A 15,000-nucleotide genomic window follows, 5' to 3' on the forward strand; every position below is an offset into this window, starting at 1 on the left:
TATTTTGTGATCTAACGTAACCATAGTCCATGCTTACCATATTATCGTAAAGGATTTATGTTTCATAGTAATCATGCTCCTTATATTAGTAGTGACAGATGCCCATTTCTCTTCAATATTTGTGTTTCTTTCCTTATTTTGCGAAGCATCTTCCGCTTAGCCGTTAGCAGAAATGACACTTTGGGACAATAACAGTGTTTGGCATGGCTTATATTAAGCATACGTTTCTCTATTCTTTCGATTTTATGAACATGTTCTATATTGCTAGATTGTTTGAATCCACAAGTTGATTGCTGCACATTCGCTGGAAGTATAGGGAAGGAAAATAAGGAGTCTGTCTTCAATTTTAAGGTCCACAAAAAAGGCGACTGGGTGTCCACCCCCATTGTACATACAAACCGTACTGCTCCTCTCTTTTAAAATGATCCAACGGTTAGGAGTGTTTTATGATCCTTTATACCAATGTACCACATGTAGAAAAAACAACGGCATGCTTTACTATTAAAGTGTGTGGTCAGCACCTAACAGCAAATGCAATGGGTAGGCAGTTTATAGCCTACTGCTTGATAGGTTATTGATTACTTCCTATTCAGTATGTTATTCTCTATTTATAACACATTTTCTTCATTGCTATAAACACTATAAATAACTAAATATAGGTTTATATATGTATAACCTCTTAATTTACCTTAATAGTACTCAGCTGCTCTGTACACCTGTAGTTTTGGCCCCCATGGCGCTCAATGAAGCACTTTAACCTTTTCTAATCTTATCATTAGCTATATCGTAAAATGCGCTGTTCTGTTTAATCCAGCCAACAGATCTTCCCGCACACTTGCTGCGCCAGGCCGCCGGCATGGAAGTGCCTTGCTACCTGGCCAAGCTGCTGCGGGAACTGAACGAGCAGCGCAAGAGAGACTACTTCTGTGACTGTAGCATCCTGGTGGAGGGACGGGTATTCAAGGCTCACCGCAACGTGCTGTTTGCTGGGAGCGGCTACTTCCGTGCTCTTCTGGTGCATTATTTGCAGGTGAGATTTGGCTGGTTAGGAGACCACAGGTTCGTTGTCATTGTCGTCATGGTTTCAGTATTTATGAACCTCCACGTTTGATCACTGTTAGGGCTACAAGGGTTAGAGCTACACACAGGAAAAGGGAGAGACTCAGTTTTTGTTGACCATATTAATGCTGGAAAATTGTTGTGTATTAGCCTGTATCAAAGGAACCTTTACTCTTCACAGCATGTTTAGTGAGTTTGACCTGATCTTCACCCTCAGACAATACAGTTCCCCGATGTCAATGCGAACCCTGTGATCACACTTTATAGACCCATGGCCTCTTCTATTAGTTCTTTCATGTAAATGGATTGTTAATCGGGGTGTTGCTGCCACTCCTCTAATGGGTGTTGCTTGTTTTGCTGCCAAAGCACAAAGTCGAAGCAGAAGGAATAATGATTAACACATCTGGACACACAGCCGTTGAGTTGCCTATGAGGCCACAAGAAAAAAACAATGTTGTTTACCGACTTTGGTCCAGAACTTGGGTTCAACAGTAAAAGATGTTCTCCAAGAAAGCTTGATTAAAGTTGACTATCCTAGTATCTCTGCTTTATATGGCTACTCTGCACTCCCATTTTGATTGTTTGCTTTGATTATTGTGAACAGCGCCTGTATGTCCTGTTTGATAAAATTATCGGCTAAATTACTTCATGTAAATGTATGCATAATGGGATAGCTGATCCCCTGTCAGCTTAGCACACCATACTTCTAGGACCAGCAGTCTTCAGAGGGAGGACCTTTAAAACAGCAGGACAAAAACAAAACATTGTGCCAAATCCCCAATCCCAGCTATGAACCATTGGTTAAGCATGCAAAGGCCTTAAAGTGTATTATTATTTGACTATTATATTTGACTGTATGACATGCTAAATATGCATGTTATCAAAAGCCTTATTTAATTGATAAATGTGACACATCAATCCAATAAGCCTGACGTAAACTGTTAATGTTGCATCTCTAGGACACAGGGCAACTCCACAGCACTGCCTCTCTGGACATAGTCACGGCCGACGCCTTCTCCATCATCCTGGACTTCCTTTACTCGGGCCGCTTGGCCCTCAACAGGGGCAACGTCATCGAGGTCATGTCGGCGGCCAGCTACCTGCAGATGACGGACCTGGTGAACTTCTGCAAGGAGTACATCCGCTCGTCCCTGGACATATGCAACAAGGAGAAGGAGGTGGTCAAGGAGCCGGAGAGTCGAGAGGCGCCCGCCGACAGCGTCGCCCCCACAGAGTCCCTGGAGTCCGTCTCGCGGGCGGGGGCAGAGGCGGACAGGGGCTCGGGTTCTGAGTCGGTGGTCTCAGTGAGAGCGCCCTCCGCAGAGCATTCGGCCACGTCCCCAGGACCCAGCAAGACCCCGCAGGGTAGCTGTAGCTTGAGAGGCAGCTTTTTATCGGCGGGGGAGGGATCAAAGGGACACGTCGATCTGGCCACCCAGTCCTCCTCTTCTTCTGCCGGATTGACCCCCGAACTCCTAAACCCCAAAATCGAGTACGACCCGGACGAGGAGATGGGGGAGTCCCCCGATACCAAAGAGCTGGGCTTGTATCCTGGAGTCAATCATCCAGACCACGGCAGGCTGCTCCAAGCCAGCCCCTGCACCGGCAACGAACGCTCGCCCTTCGGACACGGGGGCTACCTCAACGGCAGACACTTCACAGACTCGCTGGCCAGAAGCGAAGGCTCCAGTCCGATAAGGGACAGGGGGAACCTGGGCCAGCGCTTTACCCATGGACTGGACGCTGCCATCGATGGGGGCAGGCTGGACGAGGGCCTGGGGATGGAAGGGGCGTCCGTAATGGGAATACAGTCGGACTGGTTTGTCGAGGACACAGGTAAAAATTTGAAAATTATGTTGTTGTTTTTTTATTACCTGTATGTAAGAATGAATCAATTTCTTAGCTCAGAACATGAACATGTCGGAGCAAGTGGACAGTGTTCACTGTTTGTAGTGCATTGTATATGTTCTTACAGCTTTCTTTTTCCGGGTTTTTGAGATCTCACTACTGGCCTCTGTCTCCCTCTACAGGCGACTGCATGTTAATGCCAGTAAAACTCCACAAGTGTCCTTTTTGCCCGTACACGGCCAAGCAGAAAGGCATTCTGACGAGACACATCCGCTGCCACACGGGAGAGAGGCCCTTCCCCTGCCCCATATGTGGCAAGAGGTTCACCAGGCAGGAGCATATGCGCAACCACGCCCTCTGTGTAAGTTCATTGTTTGTGTGTGTGTCTGAGCTTTAGAGAGCTGGGGGCAGTACTCCTGTTAGTTTATTTTACAATAATCTATGCCTTTGGATGTAATGTAATGCAACAGTCATATACTCTCAACGATGACATTTTAACATGGAAGACATTTGCATTAATAGCCAATGAATTCCCTTGGTGTGTTTAGTTTCGATTGCAGTAGATTGTCCCACTAGGGGTCCAGCATCGGCCTACACTCATTTAGTTAATGCCACCTTCCTTCGTCTCTTCCTCCCCAACCCCCCCCCCCCCCAACATAAAGCGTCACCGTCACTACATGCCGCTCGTGTGCAAGAGCTGCAGGAGAGCCTTCGAAGGGGGTGACATCACGGAGAGCCTGAAGCGCTTCGGCGTCTGCAACGACTGCAGCTCCGGCACCGTCCGCCACGACCCCGCCTCGGGCCCCGCACAGCCGGCCGCCGGCCCCAGGGCCGAGAGAGGGGACAGCGGCACCTACTGGTCCAGTTTCATGGACGACGTGGAGGAGGGCCGGGTCGAGGGGCTGGGGGGGAAACAGATGCCCGGTCCGGTGGTGATGTAGCTTCGCGTGACCCCACCCAAAAGTTCATTAGGCGGGTGGCTGTAGCTCATGGGGGAGAGCGGGTTGGCTGGTAACCGCAAGGTTGCTAGTTCGATCCCCGGCCTCTCCTAGCTGTGTTGAGGTGTCCATGAGACCTCACCCTGACTGCTCCCGACGAGCTGGCTGTCTCCTTTCATGGTTGACTCCGCCGTGGGTGTGGGAATGTGTGCATAAATGGGTGAATGTCATGCAATATCAGTGTTTCCCCCAGAAAATGTCTTAGTCAAGGCGGTTGAGGAGAGGGGGCCCTATTGTTGTTAAGGCCACTGCCTTTACCATACAGTGCTGGGGGAAACACTGAATATTGTAAAGCGCTTTTGATAAGAGCGCTATAGAAATGCAGTCCATTTAGCATATTCATCACTTTGTTGTTGTGTTTCTTCCACTGCGGCCCATATTGCTATTGTTCCATGGATGATTTGCTCTGACCGTTGTCCTTAGTTGGTCGGACTGGTAGGATGTGTCACAGGTGGTTGGGCTTTGTTCTTAAGACATGGATCATTGGCAGTGATCTCTGCAAAAAGTGCAGGTTGCAGGTTTTAAAATGCTAAATTACAGATGTTCAAAATCTATGTTCTGTTTTACTGTGGCCGTTCTGATGGAAGACGTTGTAACATCAAAGACTTGATATGATTATTTATTTACAAGAGTTGTACTATATTTTGTCTATTTTTATATTCTTTTATTGTTCTATGATGGGCAGCTGATGCTACACGATTCATTTTTGGTCTGTAATTAAATGTACATCTGATGCTAGGAATGGTATTCTTTCATGTAGCCTATTTACTATAAATGGTCTTTCCAAAAGTACTGCAACAATTGGTATTTTGTCACAGGCCTATATTAATAAGGTCAAGATAATAAAGCTGGCGACCGCTTCCATCAATTTATTTTCTTCAACAAATAAGCGCGGTGGGTTAATCCTCTGCAGCCACCATCGCACTGTGTTGAATAGAATTATCATTTCCTGTTCAACGAGTTTTTCTTATGAAGGTTTGCCAGGTCACTGGTTAGGATACTACATTATAGCGGCGGGACTGAAGTTCGTTTATGTATTCAGGATAGCTGATAGATCACCACCGTTGCCAAGCATGGCAGGCGGTATAAACTATTCTCGTATAATTCAAATAGCGACCCTTCTTGTGTTTGCGCTTGGATGCGGAGCGCGATACACGGCCGATTGGGAAAGTCTGGACGCAAGACCCCTACCGCAATGGTTCGACGATTCGAAATTCGGTATTTTTATTCATTGGGGGGTATTCTCTGTCCCTGGTTTTGGGAAGTTCAGTGAATGGTTCTGGTATTGGTGGAAGGGTTTAAAATACCAACAAGAAATTGAGTTCATGCGCAAAAACTACCCACCTAACTTCCAATACGCAGACTTTGCAAAACAGTTTCATGCAGAATTCTTTGACCCCAACGGTTGGGCCGAAATATTGGAAGCGTCTGGTGCCAAGTGAGTACTCTTGCGTTTTAATATAATAGCCCTGAGTCATCTGACTGTTTACAATATGCCGAAAATAATCGCATGTACGCACATGCCAATCCACCGATTTGTTTGATTAAACCTGTGAGACAACATTAAAAAAAGCATACTTTTGGGAGTAATTGTCCGTAATAAAGCATACTAATATTGTTGATAAACGTGAGGGTAGAGATTTGGGGATTTAATGCGCGAGGGGCTGATGCATGTCCTTTGTTTTCTTTGTTCAGGTATGTGGTGTTTACGTCGAAGCACCATGACGGGTTCACTAACTGGCCTTCACCAACATCTTGGAACTGGAACTCCGTGGACGTCGGTCCACACAGGGACCTGGTGGGAGAGCTGGCTGCAGCTGTCAGGAAGAAGTGAGACCCAATCAACTTGGACGCATAAGAAATATAGTCGTGTCCTTTTTCTAGGCCTTTGCTTCTATATATATATATATATATATATATATATATATATATATATATATATATATATCCACACTACTCTCAATTAAAAAGGTTAGATAAACATGTGATATCCCAATATTGACATTCCATTCTGACATTATATATAGTTAATTCCTTCCATTTTCATGCTTATTGTGTCAAGTTGTGAATTGTGTGGACGCCTTTAGCTTTTTTTTTTAACTTTATTACTTTGTTCCTGAAAATGAACAAATCATATGTTTGCATATCCCACCCCCTTCCTCCACAAAGGAATTTGCACTTTGGATTGTACCATTCTATGTTCGAATGGTTCAACCCACTTTACCTGGCTGACGCAGCTTCCGGCTTCAAGAACCAGGACTTTGTGTTCGGCAAGGCGCTCCCAGAGCTGGTGCAGCTGGTGAAAAATTACAAGCCGGATCTGATCTGGTCGGACGGGGACTGGAACGCACCGGACACCTACTGGAACTCCACCCAATTCCTGGCCTGGCTCTACAACGACAGCCCGGTCAAGGTGAACACCAGTCTTGTGACGTGCACACATCAGTCCTGTTTGATGCTGCACATATCATGTGGTGTTTTTAATGAAGAGTAATTATCTAGCACTGCATGGACATTGGCCCCCAAAGAGGCCATTTTACATGGTAATCAAATGATCATACATTTTTGTAACCTTGTATTATGCTTTAATGAAAACTGCGAGATGTTTAATAGTGTATTTAATTTGTGTGTACCAGATGCATATCTGCAATAAGTCTTTAACCCTTCCTAAACTTCAGCTCCGCCTGCAAACTATCCAATATCAGGGAAGTTGTTACAGTCTTGTTACTTTCTTGTCTGACCTGTATAGCCTGTTTTCCTTTTTTTAGGACGTGGTGGTGACCAATGACAGGTGGGGTAAGGGCTGCTACTGCAAGCATGGCGGTTACTACAACTGCGCTGACCGCTACTCGCCCACTGAAGTGCCCACCCACAAGTGGGAGAAGTGCCAGACCATCGACACCCTGTCCTGGGGCTATCGCAGATACATGAAAGCCACGGAGCTGCTCACCCTGCCCAGCATCCTGAAGGTAGTGGGCGGATCGGCCTTTGTGTAGTTATCTCATGTTTACTTATATGGTAGGCGGCTATGAAACGCTCGCCTCTGTGGATAACCACATTACAAAGGGCTTAGCAAGCGAAAAAACAACTGAAATGTCGGTATTCAATTAGAAATTGATATCAATACAAACACCAATATAAATACAAACGTAAAAATATGAACAAATGGAACACTTAAATATTCTAGTGTGGTCGGATTATAGTTAGTCCCTCCTAAAAGGGGAGGAGTTTAAGTACAAATTTTCCTGTGGTGTTCTTTGTTGCACCTTGTGAGTCCAACAAAGAAAAACACACCGGCGTGCGACTGAGCAATGTGAACGGTTGCCGTCTTGTTGAGAACCAGGTTGAACCTAATCGTAATCAGTGCATGCCATGGATTGACTTATAGACTCAAGAAGGTTGACCCCCACCATGCCGTCTCCCCTCCCCCCCTCTCAGGACATGATGTACGTGGTGGCCTTCGGTGGGAACTACCTGCTGAACATCGGACCCATGAGCGACGGCATGGTCCCCCCGGTGTTCGAGGAGAGGCTGCGGGACATCGGCAGCTGGCTGAAGGTCAACGGGGAGGCGGTGTACGGCTCCAAGGCCTGGAGGAACCAGACAGAGCCGGCCGTCGTCCCCCTCTAGTGAGTCCGTCGCTGCGTGGGAGAAGGCGGAGTTAGTTATTGTGGGTCATATGAGGCTACCTTCATGACTCTTTCAGGGCAATGCATAGCCCAGCCTGACAAGCGTGGAGCAGGGTCAGCTGGGTTCCGTGCCGACAAACATGACGAAAGAACCTTCTATAGACATCATGCCGACATCCGCACAATTTTTTTATTTATATTTTATTTTATTATTTTACCTTTCTCTATTGAACGATTGTCTTTTATTGATTGACCAGTAAAATGTGCTGAATGTACCGTATGTCATATGCTTTTGGGTTTGAGGTGTGCTACACTAATTAACATGGCTTGCCTTAACCCATGGACATTTTTTCAGGTCTTAGGTAACCGTGTGCTCAATACGACTTCCTTTTCTTTCCAGCTACACGACAAAGAACAACTCTGTCTATGCCGTCATATTCGGCTGGCCCCCCAACCAGAGGCTTCAGCTATCACTGCCCAAGACATCAGAAGCCACCAACGTGAGTCCATATCGTCCTTTGCTTGTGTAAACCATGCAAAATAACTATAGCAACTGTGATCTCTAACACATTGTTTTGCGTGTTTTGATTTGCATTACTTGTAGGTGACACTCCTGGACTACCCTAACATGCCACTGACATGGAAACCAGTGAAGGGAGGCGGGCTGGTGATCGCTATGCCTCCAATGGCCGCATCCGCTGGAAACGCCTGGACTCTGAAGCTGGAGGGGGCCGCCTAGCAACAGAAGGATTGAGTGGAGGCAGTGATTCGGCAACATTCTGTCTACTTCGTGCAGTTGTTGTTTGTCGTTTCCATTGGAGGATTGTATTATTGTAATTAGTGTTGTTGTTTAGGTTGGACAAAGGTCAATGCTGGACAAAGGTTTTTCTATGTTTCATAGTGCTTTGTGAATTGTAATTGCACTTCCTAATAGCAATTAAATGATGTTTTGATTAGGTTTCTTCCGTTCCATTTCTGTATTTGTTTTTTAAAAATAAAAGGATTTAATACAAGAGTTTTTCATTTAATGCTTGACGTTTTTGATAATGAGAAAAGTGACTCAACGCCCCGCGATTTATATAGATCACGTGGGTGTGCGCTCGACAAGCGGTCACATGATCCTAGTCATGTGACGGGAAACGTCAACAGGAATACACTACATGGAAATACCCTCCAATCTACAGTTGCTATCCAACGCTCTTATCCTTTGTAACAGGTAGTAGATGAAGTTAGCAGCGTGTTAATTTATACAACAACCATATTTTTGTTGAACTGATGCGGAAGTGCTATTGAGGCAGATGTGATGGGATAAAAAAACAACCATGTACGTCTCAGCTGCAATATTCCTCATCGGTTCTGTGCTGCTGACACAGACCGACGCGCGGTATACCGCAGACTGGAAGAGTCTGGATGCACGGCCCCTACCCTCCTGGTACGACGAAGCCAAGTTCGGGATCTTCGTCCACTGGGGAGTGTTCTCCGTGCCTGGCTTCGGCAGTGAGTGGTTCTGGTGGCACTGGCAGGGCCAGCAGCCCCCCGATCAGAAGTGTGTGCGCTACATGACTGAGAACTACCCCCCGGGCTTTAGTTATGCAGACTTCGCACCCCAGTTCCACGCTCAGTTTTTTAACCCGGAGGATTGGGCCGACATATTCCAAGCCTCTGGTGCAAAGTGAGTGCGTTTGTTAAAACTCGAGTGTGTCTACTGTCTTGTCAGTGCACTGGTTATTTAATACACACGTGATTGCAGGTATGTTGTGTTGACTGCCAAGCACCACGAGGGATTCACAAACTGGGGATCTCCAAACTCTTGGAACTGGAATTCCGTTGACAACGGCCCCCATAGAGACCTTGTGGGCGACCTGGGAAACGCAGTGCGCAACAGGTGATCAGTAGTCCCTCACAAGCATACCCTGATTAATGATGCAGTCTAGCTGACATGTTGATCACAATCAAATCCAATCTAACTGGTTGATGAAGTCCGAACACTAGTGAATTTTAATGAAGTGTTAAGCGTTCAACAAAAATAATTTAGTATCGTTGATCGTATTCACGCATGATACTTTTGTCCTTTGTTTGTCAACTCCCTTGCTATATGTTGTTTTTGTGATATAGGTCATTGCACTATGGGCTGTACAACTCCTTGTACGAGTGGTTCAATCCTCTTTACCTGTCTGACAAGAAGAATGGGTTCAAAACACAGGAGTTTGTGCTTCACAAATTGCTCCCAGAGCTTTATAACATGGTCATAAGGTGAAAACAACCCCGAAGTGATCCTCAGTCAGATTATAGGCAGCTCTCTGCTGTTTGGCAGAAGGTGTTTCTAAGTTGATTATTTTTTTAACGCTTGTTTGTAGGTACAAGCCTGAGTTGATCTGGTCTGACGGAGACTGGGAAGCACCCGACACGTACTGGAACTCCACCGAGTTCCTGGCCTGGCTCTACAACGACAGCCCGGTGAAAGTCAGCATACTTCCACCATATCAGCCATTAGAAATGCCGATATACAGCACCCAGAGTTATTAAGAGCTGACGTGCTTGTCTGTAAAAGTGTATGTATTTTCTCATAGGATACGATCGTGACCAATGACCGATGGGGCGCTGGCTGTTCCTGCCAACATGGAGGCTACTACAACTGTGCAGACAAGTTCACCCCCGGCGAAGTGCCCAAACACAAGTGGGAGAAGTGTACGTCTGTGGACCTCCGATCCTGGGGTTATCGTAGGAACATGAAGATCGTGGAGCTGATGGACCTCCCCGATATTATAGAGGTTGGAGGGATTGCCATTGCTTACTCTACTTAACAGCACCGCCCTTCACTGGTGGTTTATGTGAACTTGCATGGCATCGGGCCCAGTGCATACAAAGTAACAGGTCGTGGCAATACTGAAAGGTTTAACTTTGTCTCATGATTCAGGCAGCAGCAAATCATTTTTTAAGTATGTATAACAAGTTAGGCTTTGTGAAGATTCAGAAGTATTGTGATTGCAACTTGGGTAACAAAACAGACGTGTTTTGTCACATCGTTGGGCCCTTTGTTCAGTCCTGTCTTATGACACGGTGACTGTCTGGTGCTGTGCCTCACAGGACCTGGTGCGCACAGTGGCCCTGGGCGGGAACTACCTCCTCAACGTGGGCCCCACCCCCGACGGCATGATCCCCGCGCTGTTCGAGGAGAGACTGCGGGGTGTGGGCGCCTGGCTGGATGTCAACGGGGAGGCCATCTACGGCTCCAGGCCCTGGAGGGTGCAGAGGCAGAACAAGACGGACACCTTCTGGTGAGCAAGACGGTCTCCGCTGGGGACAGGAGTCGATGCGATCCGAATGATGGGTTGTTGGTGCGGTTTTATGTTTTAGTTTGTGTTGAGGTCCGCGCTCTACGGGGACGTTGGTGTCTGCCATTGATGTATGAAAGTGGCTGAACAGAACAGAACATCATAGATGCAAATCAATTATAGGCAAATTCAATATAGCCTTCTGTTGGATGATCCGGTAATGTTTCCACTAAGATTACATGGATTCTTCTGTTGTACACCCTTTTTTGAAATCAGACAAAACACGTTTTGCGGAAGAGTAGAAAACTGATACTTGTGTGACTACATATTTTTTCTTCTCTCCCGACCCTGAATTACATTTTGTACAAAAACAGATTGTGAAAAAAACAATAAGGCATGTCCAAGGGACTTGCATAATTGAAGCCAAAATCATGTAAGGATTGAATGAAAGAGGCTGGACACAAACATACTGGCAGACTCGCACAAAGGAACAGAACTCCAAATGTGAACATTGGATTTGGTAGATGAGTCATGACACTGACATAACACATGACATCTCAAGTGGGAGCGTGCACCAGCCAGATGTGTTTACGCGTGGATCAACAACCGGCCTTCGCAGTGGACCAACTGATAGTTGGCTTGATCCATCAGTAATTGCATCTGGGTGGAAACTCCCACTTGTGATGTCACTAACGGGTATATTTTTGGATATTTGATCGACATCCCACCTGGTGGTAATACGTTGGCCCTTTAACCCATCATAGGGCTGCTCGATTATGGAAAAAATCATAATCACGATTATTTTGGTCAATATTGAAATCACGATTATTCAAACGATTATTTTTGGGTTTGAAAACACGATGTATTTATTCAGCATGTCTGCGAAAAACACTTTGCAACTGACAACTTGGAAATTTCGCCTTAAAAAAATACACAAAATGGTCAAAAAGAAAATGTTCAAATCGAAAATAATGTGCAGATATGTATCCAGCTGTTCTGCACTTTCTATAAAACATCAAAAAATTAAAAATCGAAAAATCTTTTATATTAGTTTTTTGATCGTTTGATGCTAAAATCGAAATCGAGATCAAAATTTGATTAATTGCCCAGCCCTAACCCATCATCTCTAAAGTAGCTGTGTGTTTTTGTTTGTGTGTCATTCAAAATGTTACTTGACAGTGGGAAAACTCCCAACATTCCAGCGATTGCCTATCAATATGTTTGAAGACTGGTCTGTATGTTACCATCTCCTGTGTAGGTTTACATCTAAAGGGTCAACTGTCTACGCCTTCATGACAACAAAGCCTGAAAGAGCAATTGTAACCCTCTACGCACCAAAGACTTCAGACAACACCAAAGTAAGGGGACTTTTCTGTTACTCTTATTCCTGACATCTTTTAAAGAACCACCTTTCTCTGCTACTCATTGGGTATTGTGTTCCCAGTGTGGGGAGCATGCTTCGGAGGACGCAATATCCATTTCTGTCATTGTTCCTCAAAAACAATATATTACTCCCCTTTTCATTTTTTTTTGTTCTGCTGGCCATGTCCCTATTCTTCTGTTGCCGGGGATTGTTAACTGGCGTACACAGCTCATGAGATTTGTTTAGAAGGACTACGGACTGGGATATCGCTACCACACACATCCCTCTGTCAGCCTAGGACGTTACTGAGTTTAAAATGACCTTATGTCCCAGACGCTGAGCTCACTGCCAGCCTCCCCCAGTGGGTAGCCTTGCTTCCACCCAAAGCAATGGATCTTAATCTGTATCCTTTCTGCCTAAAGGTAACTCTGCTGGGAAACCCATGTCCGTTGACCTGGTTCCCGATCACGGCCGATGCTGGTCTCGTCGTCGGGCTGCCTGAGCTGCCCTTCACGCCTGGTCAAGCCTGGACTCTCCGGTTGGATGGGGTCCTGTAAGACTCGCTAGAGAGCCCCTGTACCTTCATTTTTAATCAACTTGTAGAAAGTCCAGATGGTTAATAATGACTCGGGACTTCAATGTAAATTGCCTTTGGTCGATGTGGTGCAAAGGAAGGTGTGATTTTATTGCAGCTGGATCATGACTACTGATTTAGGTCACAACATTTTTCTGAATATATTCTGACTGAATGTAAAGCTTGATCTGATAAATTGACAAAATATGTCTTTTGATGTGAAGGGAAAATTAATATTTGCACTCCTATAAGCCAGCTAGATTTTTTCATCAATCATTTTGATTATTTTTATAGTCCATATTTTTTTTACTGTCTGCTGCAATGATTAACATGTGCTTTTATTTCCCTAATGGCTTTGTATCCTTTATCCATGTTATAACCAATTGTAATATTTGCCTTTAGTCACAAAATACTATCAGGAGTAACTGAATAATAATGTCTTCGCAACAGGGTCGGTGCCAAAGGGAAGCATTTATATTTATTAGAACATTGGATTTAATAATAAAGTTATTAAAACTGAAAGGAAATATTGTATTCTTAATTCTGCAATTACAAGGTCGGGCTAAATATTAGGTGAGTCAAAACTAGGCTACACCTTCATGATTTATGGCAATAATCCCTGAACTAAAACGTTTAGTTCTTTGATTGAACTGTGCACCTTTTACGGCAACAATTTGATATTTTGTAAAGCTTGGTACGTGTGGTTACTGCAAAGCGCTGTGTGTGATAAATACAGCGCATTGGCGGCTGCTTGGGCGCACATACAGATTTGTGCTAATGCGATATAGATGTGAGGCTGTGAGTGAGATATGTCTCTCCATGTGAGGCCAAATGCCCTCCTTGAGTGTTGAAGAAGCTCTTTTCACACTGGATCTTTTCTGTTTATATTTTCAGGCCAACAAGCTATGCCTCAAACTGTTTAAATCTATTTGTTATTCAAAAAGGTTGCCATCAGAGTTTTAATTAATGTATTGGGAACTAGAATAATCTCAAATATTATTGGCTAATTTACTATCTTTTTTTATTCATGTTTGATCCCTTTGAGATGGTGCAATCCAATTGTTTTGTGTCTGATTATTCATCGACGTCAGTGGGAAATCAACACGACACAAAAACCACACAGGATGTGCATCAATTGTTTAACTCGCTAAAAATAGCTTTATAATAATAATAATCATATTGATAGGAATAATATCAGCCATTAGAAAACGATTTGACAATGTTGACAGTGTTACATTCTGTGTTGGCTTTGAACCACGTCACAGTGTGCCTACTCTCTGGGCTTCAGGCCTAGCAAATGTGCTTCTGGACACATCTAGATCCATAGAACATTGAGGCTTGATAAACCACTTTGTTATGTACAAAACAGAAACCCAAAGGAAAAAAGATGATGCTTTACATGTCAACTTGCAACCTCCCCTCGGAAGCATGTCGCTTAAGACGTATCCTGCCCTTGGGCCCTTCCTTGACACTACCAGTTGTTTTCATGCAGTGTTTTTTTTTTGTGTACCCATTTGTGTTGTCAAACAGCAAAGTTCAGCTTAATGTTCATCACTATTGCTATGTGCGCCTCTCAACCAATTTTTTTTTTTTGGAGAAATAAAGAAAAGGTAAAAGGGATTATGTACAATATGCTAACTTGGCACTGAATCACTCTATAGGTGTTTATATAAAATGTCCTTATGTCTAGAACGAAACAAGAGTTCAAATACAGAGAAGCTCGCCGTGTACCATCCCCCCTCAGATTAAAAACCTGTGTAGCCATGTGAGAAGAAGCGTGAACCACAGGAAGGGTCTAGAAACTGTGTTATGTTTGCTACATAAGAGTATACAGTGAGCATGTAAACGCCCGCAACTGATCCCGTCGTCCTCTTGAAAGGACAACACAATCCTCTTCGAGAGTGAAGGTGGATCGGGCGTGGTAAGGGGGCGGGGTTCCGCCTGGAACGAACATACGTCCTTTGGTCCGTTTGGCGGTGGTCTTCACCTTCTTTGCTCCACCCCCCCCACAAGTGTCGAAAGTTTTGATGGACGAGTCAGAGATCTCCCCCCACGGCTATTGTCTATTGTCTCATTTCTTATTTAGCTTCCCCTCCATAGTAGCAGCAATAATAGAAAATACTATTATTTTGTTTGTTGTTGTACATGAGACTACCCCTTGAGTCCAGAACAGTAATGTTACCCCCATAGCTACAGTATTTGAATGGTAATGCTATTTTGAGCAAGACAAGACATAACTCATTGTTTGGTGGCC

At 44.8% G+C, this 15,000-nt stretch overlaps 3 protein-coding genes across 3 annotated transcripts in view; all 3 read left to right on the forward strand.

The window, feature by feature from the left end:
• Window positions 1–4,688, forward strand: part of zbtb8b (zinc finger and BTB domain containing 8B) — a 4,740-nt gene extending 52 nt beyond the window's left edge. The window contains exons 2-5 of the mRNA XM_079749885.1: window positions 815–1,030; window positions 2,019–2,895; window positions 3,090–3,268; window positions 3,570–4,688. Of these exons, the coding sequence (XP_079606011.1) occupies window positions 857–1,030; window positions 2,019–2,895; window positions 3,090–3,268; window positions 3,570–3,848 (1,509 nt within the window). The 5' untranslated portion in view covers window positions 815–856 and the 3' untranslated portion in view covers window positions 3,849–4,688. The remainder of the gene's footprint in view (window positions 1–814; window positions 1,031–2,018; window positions 2,896–3,089; window positions 3,269–3,569) is intronic.
• Window positions 4,689–4,873: 185 nt separating this feature from the next.
• LOC307084567 (tissue alpha-L-fucosidase-like) lies at window positions 4,874–8,488 on the forward strand. The gene is made up of 7 exons (XM_079748998.1): window positions 4,874–5,343; window positions 5,601–5,735; window positions 6,075–6,318; window positions 6,674–6,874; window positions 7,344–7,534; window positions 7,935–8,034; window positions 8,139–8,488. Exons 1-7 carry the CDS (start codon window positions 4,979–4,981, stop codon window positions 8,271–8,273), a joined length of 1,371 nt encoding a protein of 456 aa, XP_079605124.1. The 5' UTR covers window positions 4,874–4,978; the 3' UTR covers window positions 8,274–8,488.
• A 185-nt stretch (window positions 8,489–8,673) lies between these two features.
• LOC307085099 (tissue alpha-L-fucosidase-like) lies at window positions 8,674–13,343 on the forward strand. Its single transcript, XM_079749769.1, has 8 exons — window positions 8,674–9,206; window positions 9,285–9,419; window positions 9,650–9,787; window positions 9,892–9,997; window positions 10,105–10,305; window positions 10,622–10,812; window positions 12,068–12,167; window positions 12,595–13,343. The coding sequence occupies exons 1-8, from the start codon at window positions 8,857–8,859 to the stop codon at window positions 12,727–12,729; spliced, it is 1,356 nt and encodes a 451-aa protein (XP_079605895.1). The 5' UTR covers window positions 8,674–8,856; the 3' UTR covers window positions 12,730–13,343.
• Window positions 13,344–15,000: the final 1,657 nt, after the last annotated feature.

The sequence above is a fragment of the Pollachius pollachius genome (assembly GCF_949987615.1).
Source record: "Pollachius pollachius genome assembly, chromosome: 13".
Lineage (NCBI taxonomy): Eukaryota > Metazoa > Chordata > Actinopteri > Gadiformes > Gadidae > Pollachius > Pollachius pollachius.